The 18,556-nt window shown below is 43.3% G+C and overlaps 1 protein-coding gene across 1 annotated transcript in view; it reads right to left on the reverse strand.

The window, feature by feature from the left end:
• Positions 1-245: 245 nt before the first annotated feature.
• The window catches only part of LOC311149098 (CUGBP Elav-like family member 5), a gene marked incomplete at both ends in the record, with an annotated part of 36,046 nt that continues 17,735 nt past the window's right edge, over positions 246-18,556 (reverse strand). Inside the window, one exon of the mRNA XM_084186208.1 lies at positions 246-370. Coding sequence (XP_084042334.1) covers positions 246-370 — 125 coding nt within the window. The remainder of the gene's footprint in view (positions 371-18,556) is intronic.

Raw genomic sequence — 18,556 nt, forward strand, 5'->3', positions numbered from 1 at the left:
TTACAGAAATGCAAAGAACGACTGAATTGACATTTGATGTCACTGCCTCAGAAAGCGTGAGCAGAGTGCATTTGATCAATGTTGGCTATAACAGACACATGAAACAGTTCAAACCAGCCCTTTAAAAGCCTGGTTATTGATTTAATTCTTTTTCAAAGTTTTTTTATTATATCTGGGGCTGGAGCGGGTTGGAGCAGGCTGGTAGGTGGTAGGTAGGTGGTGAGTGGTGATGTGGGTTGTGTTGTTCAGCTGGCACAGTGGTGGAGCGGAAACAGAGAGAGACTTACCCCTGGCAGTGTTTTCTGTTCATGGAGGGCGTTCTGGGCTTTGATGGCCGACTCGCGGGCGCAGTAGGTGAGGAACGCACAGCCTGAAAAACAGAGAGGGGGAGGTTGGGGACAGATATTAAAACTGAGGACTGAACAATGGGGACTGAACACTGGGGACTGAGCACTGGGGAAAAGAAAGGTCACTAAATATGGAGTAGCAACACTAGCTCAGTCACAGAACATCCCTAGCCCAGTTACAAAGCACAACAACACTTGGCAACAACACTGTTCACAATCGAATCCCCTCCACCCACCCCACTGGGTCCCTATCAACGTCACTTAGTCTCAGACCCTTGTCAGTCATGAAAAGCAACACCCTGCGAAAGGGAAGTGTCCCTCACAATGAGGCAGCCAGAGCTGCTACTGGGGAACACTATCTCCCTGCAGACAGTCTCAATGCAGACATACACTCTATTTGGTTTCTTTCTTCAGCTGGGCTCAGGGCTGGATGCTTCCTCTCTCTCTGAGCTTTACTTTCTCTCTCTCTTGCACTCTCTTTATCTCCTCTCTATCTCTGTCTTTCGTCTCTCGCTTTCTCTCTCTCTCTCTCCTCTCTCTCTTTCTGTGCCCCTCTGTCTCCCTCTCGCTCCCTCCCTCTATTTCTCTCTCCCAGACCCAGTGCCATAGCTCAGCCTCTCCTTGTCCAAAGCGACTACCACGCTGTTGCGATGCACAATACTAAGCCCTTTTGAAAGCAGCAGAGACAGCGAGAGGGAGGGAGGGCTTCATGCCTCAGGACTCCGGTAGCACAGAACGAATGCCCAGTTACAAGAACTCCAGGTGAGTACCACACACAAACAACACACTCACACACAGAGAGAAATATCACTCAAGCACCGTCTGCCAAATAAAGAGCTCCTCCTGCAGGCACTCAGACAGCCCAGAGAAACGAGGGAGATGAGGAGAGAGAGCGAGAGAGAGAGCGAGAGACAGAGACAGAGACAGAGACAGAGACAGAGACAGAGACAGAGACAGAGAGAGAGAGAGAGAGAGAGAGAGAGAGAGAGAGAGAGAGAGAGAGAGAGAGAGAGAGAGAGAGAGAGAGAGAGAGAGAGAGAGAGAGAGAGAGAGAGAGAGAGAGAGAGAGAGAGAGAGAGGACATTAGAGAGAAAGAGAGCGACCCAGAGAAGTACTATTGCAATCATTTCGCCCGGACTGTCTGAATAAATAGTTTTGGTAGTGTTATATTAATGAAGTTCATGTGGGTTACCACACATTATCATATTTCTACCATTTTGGAGACGGTTTATTAGAAGCCATCACATTTCGGATCATATTTCAGCAGAAAATATATTCAGTGAGCGGAGATTAATTCGCTGTCTTTACAGAGACAATATTTATATTAATTCCCCATGTTGCATATCACATCAGCCTGGCTGTATTACAACATGCTTATGCATCCTGAGTAACACTACATCGAATTTCAATGACCCCAGCATTTCTTCCCAGCTATTATTTTCTTTTACTGCCTTTTCATATAGCCAGGTCAGTGCATTACGGTAACCTTTGCTAGAGTGCAACACAAAAGAAGGGGGACTTTGTCAGGCATTGATCCATTGATCGGCCAGGCTGTGTTACGTCCCTATGCCCTGTGGCCCTATATAGCACTACAGTCTCCCAGTACATCAGGCCTACCGCTAGTCTCTGCTCTCAAGTCCCTGCTCTCTGAGTCTGTATGTATATCATGGATGGACAGCGATGGAGTCTGTCTCGGGTCACCACCTCAGTCTTCACTGGCTGACTGTAGCACTGCCTGGTGTCATGGTGCAGCTCTCTTCACCCCACCCCTGGGCCCTGCCGGCCCTAACTTAATGGCCACCAAGCAAATCACTCTATCATGATGCTCTTTTCCATTTTCTATTTTAGTCATTTAGCAGACGCTCTTATCCAGAGCGACTTAAGTGAGTGCATACATTTATTAATTTTTTCATACTGGCCCCCCGTGGGAATCGAACCCACAATTCTGGCGTTGCAAGCGCCATGCTCTACCAACTGAGCCCACGTCACATCAGCCCTGAGGCTTTACTCAGTAGTTTTTCTGTCTGGGAGACCATGGTGGTAAATGGGACCGTTTTGTTGTTGTTATTCTGTGGAATTGTGTTGTTCGTTTTTTGGACAAGCGCCACCCCCATCTCTCACTGAGCAGGGCCTCGTTTGCATATTACAATCACAAACACAGCCCAAGTTGGATTTATTCGTTAATGTGTAACACATACAGCATTGAGAATAAATTAATAACAACCACAATGCCAACAAACAAAGGGGAACATGAGCTCCATTTAAAAGTGCTTCTATGTTCTTTAATGTAAGACTTAATAAGAATCCGCTGGCCACGGGCGAAAGCTCTAACAACTTCATAATTGGAATCCAAACATGTACAAATTGCCAGCGTTGCGTTGCATATCAAGTGCCGAAGTCGGAGCATGATGAAATTGTTTGAAACACGACTAACTGCGATGTAACCCAGAGAGAGAGGCTGGTGGTGCTGATGCAGCGAAGGGAAGACACAGTCTAGAGGATATGATCTTACCACTGCATCATTTGATACCAATCTAAAACAACCCTTATCTCACGTTGATTTCTGGTGAAGAATCTCCTTCTCCTCCTCCTCCTCCACCTTCTCTATTTGCTATATAATCCTGTCTGATGAGTGGCTCCACTACATCAGCTGAGGTAGCTACAGAGAGGCTGAGGTAGCTACAGAGAGACTGAGGTAGCTACAGAGAGACTGAGGTAGCTACAGAGAGGCTGAGGTAGCTACATAGAGACTGAGATAGCTACAGAGAGGCTGAGGTAGCTACAGAGAGACTGAGGTAGCTACAGAGAGACTGAGGTAGCTACAGAGAGACTGAGGTAGCTACAGAGAGGCTGAGATAGCTACAGAGAGGCTGAGGTAGCTACAGAGAGACTGAGGTAGCTACAGAGAGGCTGAGGTAGCTACATAGAGACTGAGATAGCTACAGAGAGACTGAGGTAGCTACAGAGAGACTGAGATAGCCACAGAGAGGCTGAGGTAGCTACATAGAGACTGAGATAGCTACAGAGAGGCTGAGGTAGCTACAGAGAGACTGAGGTAGCTACAGAGAGACTGAGGTAGCTACAGAGAGACTGAGGTAGCTACAGAGAGGCTGAGATAGCTACAGAGAGGCTGAGGTAGCTACAGAGAGGCTGAGGTAGCTACATAGAGACTGAGATAGCTACAGAGAAACTGAGGTAGCTACAGAGAGACTGAGATAGCTACAGAGAAACTGAGGTAGCTACAGAGAGACCGAGGTAGCTACAGAGAGACTGAGGTAGCTACAGAGAGACTGAGGTAGCTACAGAGAGACTGAGGTAGCTACAGAGAGGCTGAGGTGTCTACAGAGAGCCTGCAGTGCTGATCAGTCTAGAGGGACATATGGGGGCATTGGGGTGACTCTCTTTCTCTCCCTGGCTCCACTGTGTTGAGAAGGTTTGTAATGAAAGAGACTCTGCTCTCCCCTCCTCTCTCCTCTCCTCTTCTCTCCTCCCCTCCCCCCTACTCTACTCTCTCCTCCTCTCCCCTACTCTCCTCTCCTCTTCTCTCCTCCCCTCCCCCTACTCTACTCTCCCCTACTCTCTCCTCCTCTCCCTTACTCTACTCTCCTCTCCTCTTATCGCCTCCCCTCCCCCCTACTCTCCTCTTCCCTACTCTCACCTCCTCTCCTCTCTCCTCCTCTCCTCTACCCTCCTCCCCTTGCTTCGACAGCAGCCATTTGCAAGGTTCTTTCCTGCCGACGAGGCCCTCCATTACTAGTGCAGGAGGGAACGTGTATCTGGTCCAGAAACCTTTGGCCTTAATCTGTGAAGTGTAGGTAATGCCTGCTAAGTGTAGAGGTCCTACTGATAAACTCATGACCGTTCCCCCTCCTCTCGCTCCCTCCGTACCAGAATCAGCACTTATTCTAAGAGCCTACTACTACCCATCCCTACTGTCACACACACACACACACACACAAACACACACACACACACACACACACACACACAGAGAGAGAGACACACACACCAACGCACGCACACACGCAACCTAACGCACACACACACAGCCCAATGTACTCTGTGCCCCAGAGGAGCCTGCCCCAGTGTAATGAAAAAGTGTGAACTTCCCCTCTCTGTGGGATTTACTTCACCAAAAGTGTGAAGGTAGCAGAAACAGAGCCAGCCTTGGCACAGGTCTCTACTTGCTGCCTGCCTGCCCGCTCCCTCACACTTCATTTGCACTCTGTGGAAAATGTCAACGCCGAAGGTAGATTACTTGCTTACTTAATTTACTGATGCAAGGGCTTAGGGGAAATTATAGGCTTTCTAGAGGGGCTGGAGCCCGAAATGCACATCATCAGCACTGATACAATGTGATTATTACCTGAATCAGTGCCATTTGTGGCGGGGCTCTGTGGCGCAGATTGACTATGAGGGGTACTCAGGGCTAGTCTCAGAGCAGTCCTTACAGCTGTTACTTACTCCCTCACTTCCCAGACCTCTGATCCCAGATCAGCGCAAAAATGTTGGGAATCGTGAATTTGCTCAAGGTGTGGAAATGCTGAACCCAAAGATAAGGCGAACGACTTCTATATTTAAAGGTTTAACAGACAAACAATAGACAGACGTGCATATGGGGAGACAGACGCATTCCTCTGAGAGGTTCGTAGCAATCTGCCCCATTCCCAAGACACGACACTGGCTTAATAGGCTGCTAGAATTTGGAACCTATCAACAGCCAACCACCCAGCCACTGCTCAGGGAGAACAAAGGGAAGAGGTGGGGGTACTTTCCAAAGTGCTCTCACTCATTGTTCCGACAACAATATTTTCCCTGCCCAAGCCTAATTACCTTGTAATGAGTGCTGTAATAGAAGCAGAACTCTAGCGTAACCTGTAAACCTTAATTAAGTCAGGCACCTTAAAGGGAGCCGCATGCAGCTCAGCCTCCATCCTCTGACAGTGCACCCTCCTGCACTATAAATGGGAGGCCTTCAGGTGCATTTCAATAGTCTCAAGACGCTTCCTCTCCTTGTCTCTTTATCTTCCATCTGCTCTAATATGAAAGACCTGGAGAAGTGAAGGCAGGCAACTTGGCAGGCAACATATTGCTTTCACCTGCATTCTCATGCCAGTACAAATGAAGTATACTCAAGACTATTGAGATGCTTCCTGCTATTCATGGGGCTAAAATGTCCTGGAGTCTGGACACTGGTCTCCACTGTGACCCCTGGCGAAGGAGACCCAGGCCATTGATTTATTGCTGTACTCACTTATCATAGACTACGGCCATTGAGCATGACTTAAATACAGTCACAGATCCATAGGAAATATATCCTGAAGAACACACTACAGGTCTGTGTGGACCAACACAGTTGTGTGTTTGTGTGCAATTGTCTGCGTGTGTGTGCGTGCGCCAGTGTGTGTGTGTACAGTAAAGGTTTTGTGTTTGTACAGTGTGTGTACAGTGAGGGTCTCGGCTAGGGCTGTGGCGGTCATGACATTTTGTCAGCCGGTTATTGTCATGCAAATGACTGCTGGAATCATGGTAATTGATCGTTAATTAACATAAACACGTTTAGCATCTCCAGGCCTCCACACATACAAGCCGCTGATACGCGCCTTTGGAACATCTACAGTCTAATACAGTCTAATAAATACATTTAATATACACCATCACAATAAATACATTATTTATTTTAGGCATGTTTAAAGAAACATTATGATATGAAGAAAATGTATTTCAGAAGAACAGAATATGAGTTGGCCTACTGTATGTTATCTGGCTATGCTCCATGCCATAGGCCATAAGCTTGTTCATTTAGCAGACAAAATATGCTTATAAGTCCCGTGACATTATTTTATATTATATGATTTTAAAGTAAGAAGAATATATTTGAACTTAGCTGAATTAAATAGAAATGATATTTTTCCCATTCCGGAGCGAGTGCACATATGAAGTGGCTTTGTAGAGCATAAAAGTGATCATTTGGCACAGGTCCTATAGCTAGATTTAGAGTTATTTGGCAACTTTAGTTGTGAATGATACAAACCTTAGCATGTCTTAGAAATCAAAACACGTATGAGCTGCATGATGCGACTATAGGCTATTGATGATTTGAGAAAGTCGTAAAAAAGCTTGCGTTCTGTTCCTTGCCTCAGGCTCCACACGCTGTTCTCACATCAAGTGATCATATATGTCACGTCAGACTATTCTCAATTTAATCTTGTCTTTACTAATATCTAAAATTAGTTTAGATTTAGAATGGTCCATTATCAAATGGGCAGGAACAGGGGCAGGGCAAAAAATACATATCATCCGTATGCACTGGAATAGTGAATGGAGGCCGCTTTCCCGGTGGTTCTTTTTTCAATCATGCAGGGTAGGCTACACTGGTTTTATAAATATAGTAGCAGCTGGGATCCTCCTCTTTTTAGTGGCAACCATCAAAACTCTGCTTTCACACGGGACTGCATATAGAAATGTCTGGGCTTATAAGAACACATATTTCAATCCACACATCAAACACAGTTTGAGGAGAATGCAGCCTCTTGCTGTGCGAAAGGTTATAATATGCCCAAACTCTGTATGCCATGGGCTCTCCAAACCTGTTCCTGCAGCTACCCTGTGCTTCATTTGGGAAAGCAAGTGAAATCTGTTCGGGAACATTGATAGTAACATGTTTTCACAAGGAAACATATTTCACTAAACAGTTGACAGCCCCTCTCTCGGCGCGCTTGAGAAAGGAATGAAGGAGAGAGAGGAGGAGATGGAAAGGCACAGTGGTGAGATATTCTGTAGCTAAAGGTAATGTGTCAGCCTATTCATTATGAAAATATAAAAAATGCCCTATTACTAGGCTATTCAAAATCAAATTCACTATAACTGTAGGCTAACTCTGTAAGCCGCCCTGCACAATCAATGAACCAATACACCAATTATGTACCAAAGACATCTTAAATATTTAGTTTTTTTGCCGTGGGTAATACGCAGTAGGCTATTAGGCTATGTATTGTAAAACGGCACAATCATTATTTTAATTCAGGGGTTTTTTCGGGCTTGGGCTCATATATAGGCATATGCTTATTTATAAGCTCTAGTAGTATGGGTGTTTGAATGAATCAGCACCTTAGAAAGCACTGTCCATTTCATTGTGTTAGGCTTTGAAACAACATCCACAATGACCATGTGTTCCACTCAGTTTCAACCTGCTGTTGAACTTTTTTTAGTTGAGTTTAAAAGCATGATACCGGTTTGAAGATAAGTGTTTGATGTGATTTTCAATTGCATTTGCATTGATGTCAGAGTGGTTAGAGGGACAACAGAGCGCTGAGTACCAGGCCATTAGTGACCTGGTGTTGGATACTACCAACGCATGTCCAGAGTGCATAAGAGGAGATTACCGTGACTCAACGGTCACGTGGAATTTGACTGCAGTCATGACTCATACGGTCACCGCCCTAGTCTCGTCCTCTCAGCCGGGTGAGGAACGCTGTAAAACCTAATGATTCATTCTGAAAGACTGTGTCTGAGGGATCAATACAAATAAGGGGACGAGAAACAGCCTTGACAAATTCACATACTCAACCACAGTAGTCTATTCTGTAGTTGGTTATAAGGTTGAAGGTTCTCTTGGGCACGCCACTAACTATAATACAACTACTGTACAGTCTTCTAGGGTCAGTACTGTGGTGGGAAGTTGGCACCTACAGTGGATGTAGCTGTTCTGTATGTGTGGACTAACTGAATAGTCTCTGCCAGTGCCAAGCCAGCACTATAAATACATCCAGTGGCCTGCATCCCTGATGAAGAAGCTAAATTGACACCATTAATAGATGGGGTTTCAGGGTGCAGTAAATACTGTGTATGTTCACAGTGGTGCGGCGGCGGCAGGCATGGGTGGACTGACAGTGGAACAGAGGGCAATGGGAGTTTACCTGCCAAGTCCCTCCTTAGCCCACAGCTCAGGGGTTTACAGGGAAATCAATTAGAAGTTTTCGGTTAGCCCCGGTCAAGGTCAGCATCTCTTCCTCTTCATGTTCTATAACAGCCCCCTAGAAAAACACTAACATACCCTGACCATATATACTGCATAGGCTATACACTCTTTGAAAAAGGGGTTCCAAAAGGATTCTTCGGCTGTCCCCATAGGATAACCCTATTTGGTTCCAGGTAGTAATATTTTAGGTTCCATGTAGTAACCTCTGTGGTAAGGGTTCTACATGGAACCCAAAAGAGTTCTACCCGGAACCAAAAGGGTTCTACTTGGAACCAAAAAGGGTTCTTTAAAGGGTTCACCTATGGGGACAGCCGAAGAACCCTTTTAGGTTCTAGATAGCACCTTTTTCTCCAAGAGTGTACTACGCCTGGAAAATACTATAGGATAGAAACAAAAATGGGGTTCTGTGTTAGTTAGCCACATTGGCATTTTTGATATGATATCCATACAATTACTGGACCTGTTTAAAAAAGCAGCAGAGTTTGAACCTAGAGTCAGATCAGTTGATCACAGTAAATTCACATTAGTCAAAGATCGGCAGTTCCAAACTGATTAGGTCTGAGAGACAGATCTGCTTTTGAGGTCCTTTGATTTTACAAATTGAAAGGTGTCTTTAAAGATGAAGATTCAAAGCTCTAAGGCTGGCGCAGGATGTACTGATGAAGAGAGGGATGAGATGAAAAAAGCCAGCCTCCCATCTCCATCCATGCAAACACTGCACTTTATTTCACAGTGCCCATTCAGGCGGCATTTGGAGAAAACACTAATTGCACATGTCCAGATTCCATACTTAACAGGCTCTAATGAATAAACCTTGCAGCACGCTCCTGTTTTTGGACTAGTGATTTTGTGCTTTGAGTCACAAAGCACATTTCTCATATACACACAGATTGTCAATTACATCACCAGAATTTCTTGACAAAACTCAAAGTGATGGGTCCTTATTAATCTAAGGCCTTTAAAACAATCTATACTGTATGTCATATACATCTGCACCTTCTGCAATTCTGATACCCTACTTCAAACCCTCCATTGGATAGAGTTATGAGGAAATAAGAACAAAGCTGGGGGTGAGGAGGAGAGAGGCACCCACAGTGAGCTACAGCTGCTTTACCCCCACCCTTACATCCCTCCATCTCCCCAGTATGGGAGCAGTCTTTAGGGGGAGGCTGGCAGGCAATCAGTGATGTCATGCCAGCAGCGCAGCGATGGCAGCTTAACCTATTTTCGGAAATACCACAGATTTCTATTTATAACCATGCTGAGCAGCGTGCATGTCCACATGTCCCTCAAAGACCCAATATATTCATAGACAACTTCCATCATCATGGGTGTCTTCATTGTTTTAATGTTGATTTTTCATTAGTTATTCAGGACAGTATATTTATCAGTAGCATTATTACCATCATTATCATAAAATAATGGTGGTGGTGGGAGTATTTAAAAGCAATAGTAGATAGTAGGTATTCTTTATGTTGGCAGCAGTGGTTATTGTACCTATAGTAACAATACTAGGTTACTAAACAATATGTTTGTAATAGTAGTATTACAGTAGTACATTACATTTACATAAGTGGTAGTAGTAGTAGTAGTAGTAGTAGTAGTAGTAGTAGTAGTAGTAGTAGTAGTAGTAGTAGTAGTAGTAGTAGTAATAGTGGTGGTGGTGGTAGCAGGAGTGGTGGTAGAATTAGTAGTACAAAGTAGTTGCAGAATTACTAGTTTGGCAATGGTAGTAGTAATTGTATTAGGAGTAGTAATAGCATAAATAGTTACAATAGCCTAGTAGTAGGAGTAGTAATACTATATACTTGCTTAGTTAAATAAAGGTTAAATAAATAAATAAATATATATATATATATATATAAGTAGTAGCATTACTGGTATTGCTGTTGTGTTTGTGTTGAATCAACAGCTTGGGGATGATTATGCTATACATCTGCTAAACTTGCTCTCTGCACCTTCGTTTAGATCCCCCGGCCCTCCACAGTAGATAGCTTTAAACCTGTCTGAAGACTACTCCTTGGCACCAGCTGTCACTCTCAACACAACACCTTAGGATCAAAGCAACAATTTGTTTCTGCTGCTCTGACAATCACTTCCTCTTTCTCAATCCACTCTTTCTCTGTCCCCTTCTCTGTCTGTCTGCATACAATACGTGTGGCTGTGCTCCTTCCCATCCCTCTCTGTCACGTCTGCCTGACTGACACACATCTCTGGGCCTGCATCAAGGTCCCATCACTACTGACATTTGGCATTCTAAGAGATGGGATGGCTTGACTAATCTCTCTTTGTTTTTACTAAAACAGGGGGTCAGCAGGTTCTCTTCCAAGGGCACAACACTGGGAAAAAGACAAATAAAAGGCATCATTCTTTTCCCCGGCTTGTACCAAAGAGGCTTTATCACATGACTTCTCCTGAAGCGTTCCAAAATGGAGAGGGGTCACAAAATACTACATTAAAATCTCCTCAACGTTGTTATTTCATTTTCCCAGCTTCTAAAATGAGTCGTGCCTGGCCACGCTCAAACACAGCATTAAAGAGCAGAGAGCATTCCTCACTGAAACATCATCACTCTCGCTGTCTTTATCTCTCCTCTCCTCCTTTCCCCTCTTTCTACTGTAATACTCTGCTCTGCAGAAGATGGTACTCCTTTAAGACGCACCATACAAAATACACTGAGTGTACAAAACATTAGGAACATGATATAGACTGACCAGGTGAATCCAGGTGAAAGCTATGATCCCTTATTGAGACATGGATTGTGTATGTGTGCCATTCATAGGGTGAATGGGCAAGACAAAATATTTAAGTGCCTTTGAATGGGGTATGGTATTAGGTTCCAGGTGCACCGGTTTGAGTGTGTCAAGAACTGCAACGCTGCTGGGTTTTTCCACACACAACAGTTTCCTGTGTGTGTTAAGAATGGTCCACCACCCAAAGGACATCCAGCCAACTTCACACAACTGTGGGAAGCATTGGAGTCATCATGGGCCAGTATCCCTGTTGAATGCTTTTGACACCTTGTAAAGTCAATGCCCTAACGAACTGAGGCTGTTGTAAGGGCATAACAGGGTGCAACTCAATATAAGGAAGGTGTTCCTATTTTCTTTTACACTCAGTAGGCCTCTATCCTCCTACTTAGCCCAGTGGAATAACGGTGACCCTTGGGCATGGGTGAAAAGGTGCTGTACCTTTACCACCCTAACGTCTATGCCTTTTGAAGAGAGAAGTCAGCAGACTAACACATTTTGAACAACCTCACTAGTTCTTACTGCATGTATTTTAGTGACCTAAATCATTTCAACTTTGGAAATGTATTTCCATCTTACTTTGCTGTCATGCTTAGCAAAACAAAACAAACAATAAAGCATTAATGAATTCAAAGCGACTCAAGCAAGGTCTCTCTTCAAATAGAGATGTTTAAATCAAAGGATTTCCTGGTTAAATAAAGGTTAAATAAATAAGAAAATGCATTCTTCATTTCTTATTTACTGACAAACTATTCAAGTTGCACAGTGTGTTATAATAGTAAGATACAGTGCCTTCAGTAAGTATTCACACCACTTTTTCCACATTTAGTTGTGTTACAGCCTGAATTTAAAATGGATTAAATTGAACATTATTGTCACTGGTCTTCACACAATACCCCATAATGTCAAAGTGGAATTATGTTTTTCACAATGTTTCCAAATATATAAATAATGTAAAACTGAAATGTCTTGAGTCAATAAGTATTCAACCTCTCTGATATGGCAAGCCTAAATAAGTTCAGGAGTAAAAATATGCTTAACAATTCACATAATAAGTTGCATGGGCTCACTCTGTGTGCAATAATAGTGTTTAATCCCTGGTCTTTGTGGTTGAATCTGTGTTTGAAATTCACTGCTCGACTGAGGGACCTTACAGATAACGCCAAGGTAGTGGGTTCGATCCCCGGGACCACCCATACACAAAAAAAAAAAAAATGTATGCACGCATGACTGTAAGTCGCTTTGGATAAAAGCGTCTGCTAAATGGCATATTATTATTATTATTATTATAATTGTATGTGTGCGGTACAGAGATGAAGTAGTCATTTAAAAAATCATGTTAAACACTATTATTGCACACAGAGTCCATGCAACTTATTATGTGACTTGTTAAGCACATTTTTATTATTGAACTTATTTAGGCTTGCCATAACAAAAGGGGTTGAATAGTTATTGACTCAAGACATTTCAGCTTTTCACTTGTAATTAATTTGTAAGAATTTAGAAAAACATAATTCCACTTTGACATTATGGGTTATTGTGTAGGCCAGTGACAAACAATCTCAATTTAATCAATTTTTAATTCAGGCTGTAAACAACTAAATGTGGAAAAGTCAAGGGGTGTAAATACTTTCTGAAGACTACCACAAAATCAGTGAAGTCAAAAACATTCTGTGATGTTACAACATTGACCCAAACTCAAATGTATAAATTACGACGCATACTCAAGAGCTTTCTTCATCCCTCTGTGGCACCGTGACCAAACCCTTGATTTGACATCACATCCCGAAACCAAATAAACTGTGAATAGGGGGTGTAAAATAAACCCTTACACAAATGGTCACCCAACCCAAGCCTTAATACCGCAGACATCCTTGATGGTGACCTCCAGTCCAGACAACGGCTGCAAAACCACCACTGTGAAATCACCCACAACCGAGGTTAATGGAACCCAATTCATTTCATATGCATGTAGCTGGGGCTAGAAGGGCTGGCTATCAGACAACGTCTCAAAAGCCAGTCCTAGGCACCCTCTGAAAGCAGCAACACTGGGCGAAAAGGGTCCATATCCATTTTTTTACATTACTCGTTTTTGATATTCTAGAGATGTTCTAGCATTTCCAATGCATATTTTGAGGATTGTGGATTTGCACCATATCCTGAATCCAGATGTGTCTTTTAGACATTGGGATTACTCCGAATATCACACATGAACATTTCCTATGATCGGATATGGACTCATTCAATATCCTGAGATATGTGACATCCTATTTTCTCTCTTCATGTTAACAAATACTGACTGTATACATCGCATATCTGTGTTTTCTCAGCACATTCAAGATATTAAGCTATATTAACTCCAGATATGCCTCTCTTGGCTGAGTTCCATATCCCGATCTTGATATGCTTTTTGAGATGCTGAAAACAAGGACGATTTCTGATGCATTTCTGAGTTTTCAGCACATGCTCAATATTTTGACAAATATGAACTCCAGATTTTTCTTTCATGCACAAATCATTTTTGGATTCCCTCCGTATACTGACTTATTAGATATATTGAGAAAGGCCTACAGTGTATTTGGAAAGTATTCAGACCCCTTCCCTTTTTCCACATTTTGTTACGTTACAGCCTTATTCTAAAATTTATTAAATAATTTTTTTCCTCATCAATCTACACACAATACCTCATAATGACAAAGCAAAAACAGGTTTTTAGAAAGTTTTGCAAAAACAGAAATACCTTATTTACATAAGTATTCAGACCCTTTGCTATGAGACTCAAAATTGAGCTCAGGTGCATCCTGTTTCCATTGATCATCCTTGAGATGTTTCTACAACTTGATTGGAGTCCACCTGGGGTAAATTCAATTGATTGGACATGATTTGGAAAGGCACACACCTGTATATATAGAAGGTCCCACAGTTGACAGTGCATGTCAGAGCAAAAACCAAGCCATGAGGTCGAAGGAATTGTCCGTAGAGCTCAGAGACAGGATTGTGTCGAGGCACAGATCTGGGGAAGGGTACCAAAAAATGTCTGCAGCATTGAAGGTCCCCAAGAACACAGTGGCCTCCATCATTCTTAAATGGAAGAAGTTTGGAACCACCAAGAATATTCCTAGAGCTGGCCGCCCAGCCAAACTGAGCAATCGGGGGAGCAGGGCCTTGGTGAGGGAGCTGACCAAGAACCTGATGGTCACTCTGACAGAGCTCCAGAGTCCCTCTGTGAAAATGGAAGAACTTTCCAGAAGGACAACCATCTCTGCAGCACTCCACCAATCAGGCCTTTATGACGGAAGCCACTTCCCAGTAAAAGGCACATGACAGCCCGCTTGGAGTTTGCCAAAAGTCACCTAAAGGACTCTCAGACCATGAGAAACAAGATGCTCTGGTCTGATGAAACCAAGATTGAACTCTTTGGCCTGAATGCCAAGCGTCACATCTGGAGGAAACCTGGCACCATCCCTACGGTGAAGCATGGTGGTGGCAGCATCATGCTGTGGGGATGTTTTTCAGCGGCAGGGACTGGGAGACTAGTCAGGATCGAGGGAAAGATGAAAGGAGCAAAGTACAGAGAGATCCTTGATGAAAACCTGCTCCAGAGCGCTCAGGACCTCAGACTGGGGCGAAGGTTCATCTTCCAATATGACATTGACCCTAAGCACACAGCCAAGACAACGCAGGAGTGGCTTCGGGACAAGTCATGTTGGAAGAGTGGCCGAGTCAGAGCCCAGACTTGAACCTGATCGAAAATTTCTGGAGAGACATGAAAATAGCTGTGCAGAGACGCTCCCCATTCAACCTGACAGAGCTTGAGATGATCTGCAAAGAAGAATGGGAGAAACTACCCAAATACAGGTGTGCCAAGCTTGTAGCGTCATACCCAAGAAGACTTGAGGCTTTAATCACTTACCAAAGGTGCTTCAACAAAGTACTAAGTGAAGGGTCTGAATACTTATGTAAATGAAATATCTCAATTTATTAATGTATATTCTTTTGCAGAATTTTCTACAAACCTGCTTTTGCTTTGTCATAATGGGGTATTGTGTGTAGATTGATGAGGATTTTTTAAAATCCATTTTAGAATAAGGCTGAAAGTCAAGGGGTCTGAATATTTTCCAAATGCACTGTATGTGGACATCTTATTTTCTCTATATAATGACAAATACTGACAGTAGGCCTATATAGTATATTTTCTCAGCACATACAATGCATATGCTTTTGACTGAGGTCCATATCAGGATCTTGTTATGCTTTTTGATATGCTAAATAAGGACAATTTCTGATTTTTTATTTGAGTTTTGAGGACATGCTCAATAATTTGACAAATATTAAATCCATATCATTCTTTCAGACACTAGCTAAACTTTTTGTATTCCACCTGCATAAAGGCACGCGCGAACCGCAAACTAAAAGCACTGTAACTGGTAGCCTAGCAACAAGAATCATGTATTTTCTGCTGTGGAGTTCCAACTGTCATTTTTTTATTTGGGTGCCACAAATTAGTTTGTAAACGGTGCGTGGTCAAACTGACAACTGGAGAAACAAAGTGAGAAGCTCTTCAGAAAAGACCTCAAAGGGCCTCCCGAGTGGCGCAGCGATCTAAGACACTGCATCGCAGTGTTGAGGCGTCACTACAACCTGGGGTTTGATCCCAGGCTGTCACAACTGACCATGACCAGGAGTCCCATAGGGTGGCGCACAATTGGCCCAGTGTCATCCGGGTTAGGGGACGGTTTTGCCGGGGGGGCTTTACTTGGCTCTTCACGCTCTAGCCACTCCTTGTGGTGGGCCGGGCACCTGCAGGCTGACTTTGGTCGTCAGTTGTTTCCTCCCACATATTGGTGAGGGCGGGTGTTAAGAAGCGTGGCTTGGTGGGTCATGTTTCGGAGGATGCATGACTTGACCTTCACCTTTCCCGAGCCCGTTGGGGAGTTGCAGCGATGAGACAAGATCACAATTGGATATCACGACAAAGGGGGTAAAAAAAATCTAAACTAAATACTATTTTCTCAAAGAAGTTAACGCTAAAGTGAGTAGCTAATTTGAGATGTTTTATTTATCTTAGTAACTAGAATCATGAAAATTAGCTAATTTGACCAGCAGCCAGTAGGGCTAGCTAGTTAGCTAGGCTTGATAGGGGGGTAAAAGCTAACTGGTAGCCTAACTAGCTAACAAATAATGACATTTCCTTCCCTTCAGGGAAAAACATTTTACCCCCTATCAAGCCTCAAGGTGACAGCTAATGTTTTAAAACGTTTAGGCGTATTTTGTATTACTGTTTAATATAAGATAGATAGCTAATTAACCTAGCTAGCTAGCTAACTAGCAACTTGGCTAGCTAGCTAGCTTGTTCCAGTTAGTTGTCTCATCATGAATGAAGCAGGTAGAGTAGCTAGCTACCTTGTGGTATGGTTATGTGAAATGACAATTTTTTATTGTAATATCGACACAATTTAGATTTATGCATTGACAGTTTGGAGTGGATCACAGACCAACACTAACACCACATTGAGGAAGGCGCGCACGTAGACAAGATGGCGTATTGAATACACAGCGGTAAAAATCACCTCAAGATAAAACATAATATTCCAAATCAGTAAGTTAGACTAAATATTAGCATTTCATATATTCGAAGTTAATAAAATTATATCTGGATAATAACACAAAACAAATCATAAGGCTAGAGAAATATATCGACAAATATTACAACAACACGCAACACCCAAACATGTCGGAAGATAAACGAGGAGAACCAATCCCCAAGAGAAAACGCGACTCGTCGACTGATACAGATGATTTATGCTTTTCACCACTGTGTCTGGTAAGTGTGGAAAGCGACCTGTTGAAGTCAATAAATTACAAACTGGGCATACTAGAGTTGGTCAGTAAGGATGTAAAGGAGTTGAAAGCTAGTCTTGAAATGAGTGACGAAAAAGCAGCGATAATGGAGAAAGAAACCAAAAAATTAAAAGTGACAGTCACTAAGTTGGAAACGGACGTTAGGGAACTTAAAAAGGAGAACAACATTCTGAGAGAAGCCTTAATAGACATCCAAACTAGATCAATGAGAGAAAATCTAGTACTTACGGGTATTCAGGAAAAAGAGGGAGAAGTAACTGAGAATATTGTGAAGGACTTCCTTCTTACAGCGCTGCAGATTCCACTCGAGGCTGTCGATAAAATCCAACTCGAACGTGTACACCGTTTCGGACAAAGACGACAGAAATACGAGCGTCCAATCGTTGCCAAATTTACTTTTTTTAAGGATAAAGCAATGGTTAAAAGCCTAGGAAAAAGACTTGCTGGCACGAAAATAGGCATGAATGATCGCAGAAAGGCGCAAAGTTCTGTATTCAATCTTCAAGGAAAATAGATTAAAAGGGAAACGTGTTACACTCGTTGTCAATAAACTGTATATTGACAACCAAATGTTCCGAGACACAAAGATTACTCCATGGCTATTCTGAAAGTTCTAATAGAGGAGTCGAATAATGGAACACCCAATACTAGCCATGATAGGGATTGTAATATTAAAGAACATGTATAGTATTTTATAAAAGGATAAGACGATATAACAAGAAAAGATAACAAGCAGAATAATACATCTTCAAATACAACTAATTAGAACATTGCATTTTTGGCAGGCAATTGTTGTTTTGGCGGACGGTTGTTGTGGTTGGTCCTGTGTTCTCCCTGGCGTCCTTTCCCCCTTGCGGCAGGTGTGGGATGCAGGCGCGCGCTCGGCCCCTATCCTCCGCAATCAGCCATGTGGAGTGCGTTTTTGTGTTTGGCGTTAAGTGAGTGAGAGGGGAAATGGTTGCATATCCCAGAGCCGAAGGGTGTCTATGAGCAGGGGTTGTGAGAGGGAGCTTTCAATTTTGTGTAGATGAGGGATATACATTTTTAAATATAGTATACATCTAATCTATTTTTTATTGTCCTATCATGATGGAACGATCCCCAACCCTATATCCTGGACACCCACCTGAGCGACCCATACACCAAAGAGAAGTTCCCATCTGTTTTATGGACCTGCTGTGAATTGCAACCTAAACAGAGAAATAAATGCGGTCAGAGACCTACTTGAGCAGCACCGCCCCTTCAAGATTCTGAGCCTGCCTGGCAGGGTTGGTCCTACAAACCCAGAGCCCCCGATGGGGGAGCATAATATACAAGGAAATTCTCAAAGCTGCTAATGAGAACCTTGATGACCTTGTACCTAGCCGGTGGGGATTCCGGTGGGGTACCCCCACCCAGGTAGTGGCAGTGCTGGCAACACTGGCTGCAGTAACCCATGGGGAGGGGGTCACACTCTGACAATCAGAGAGGGGGCTTACTATTGTGGCCCAAGTGGCACAAAATAATCAAAGGTATGACTGCACGGAGATGCTTGGAAAAATGGTTACAACAGGGGACCAGAGTGATGTGTCTCAGGTGCAGAGGGTGGATCTGATCTCCATCACCTAGGACTTAAC

Source organism: Coregonus lavaretus (genome assembly GCF_964263955.1).
Source record: "Coregonus lavaretus genome assembly, chromosome: 21".
Classification (NCBI taxonomy): domain Eukaryota; kingdom Metazoa; phylum Chordata; class Actinopteri; order Salmoniformes; family Salmonidae; genus Coregonus; species Coregonus lavaretus.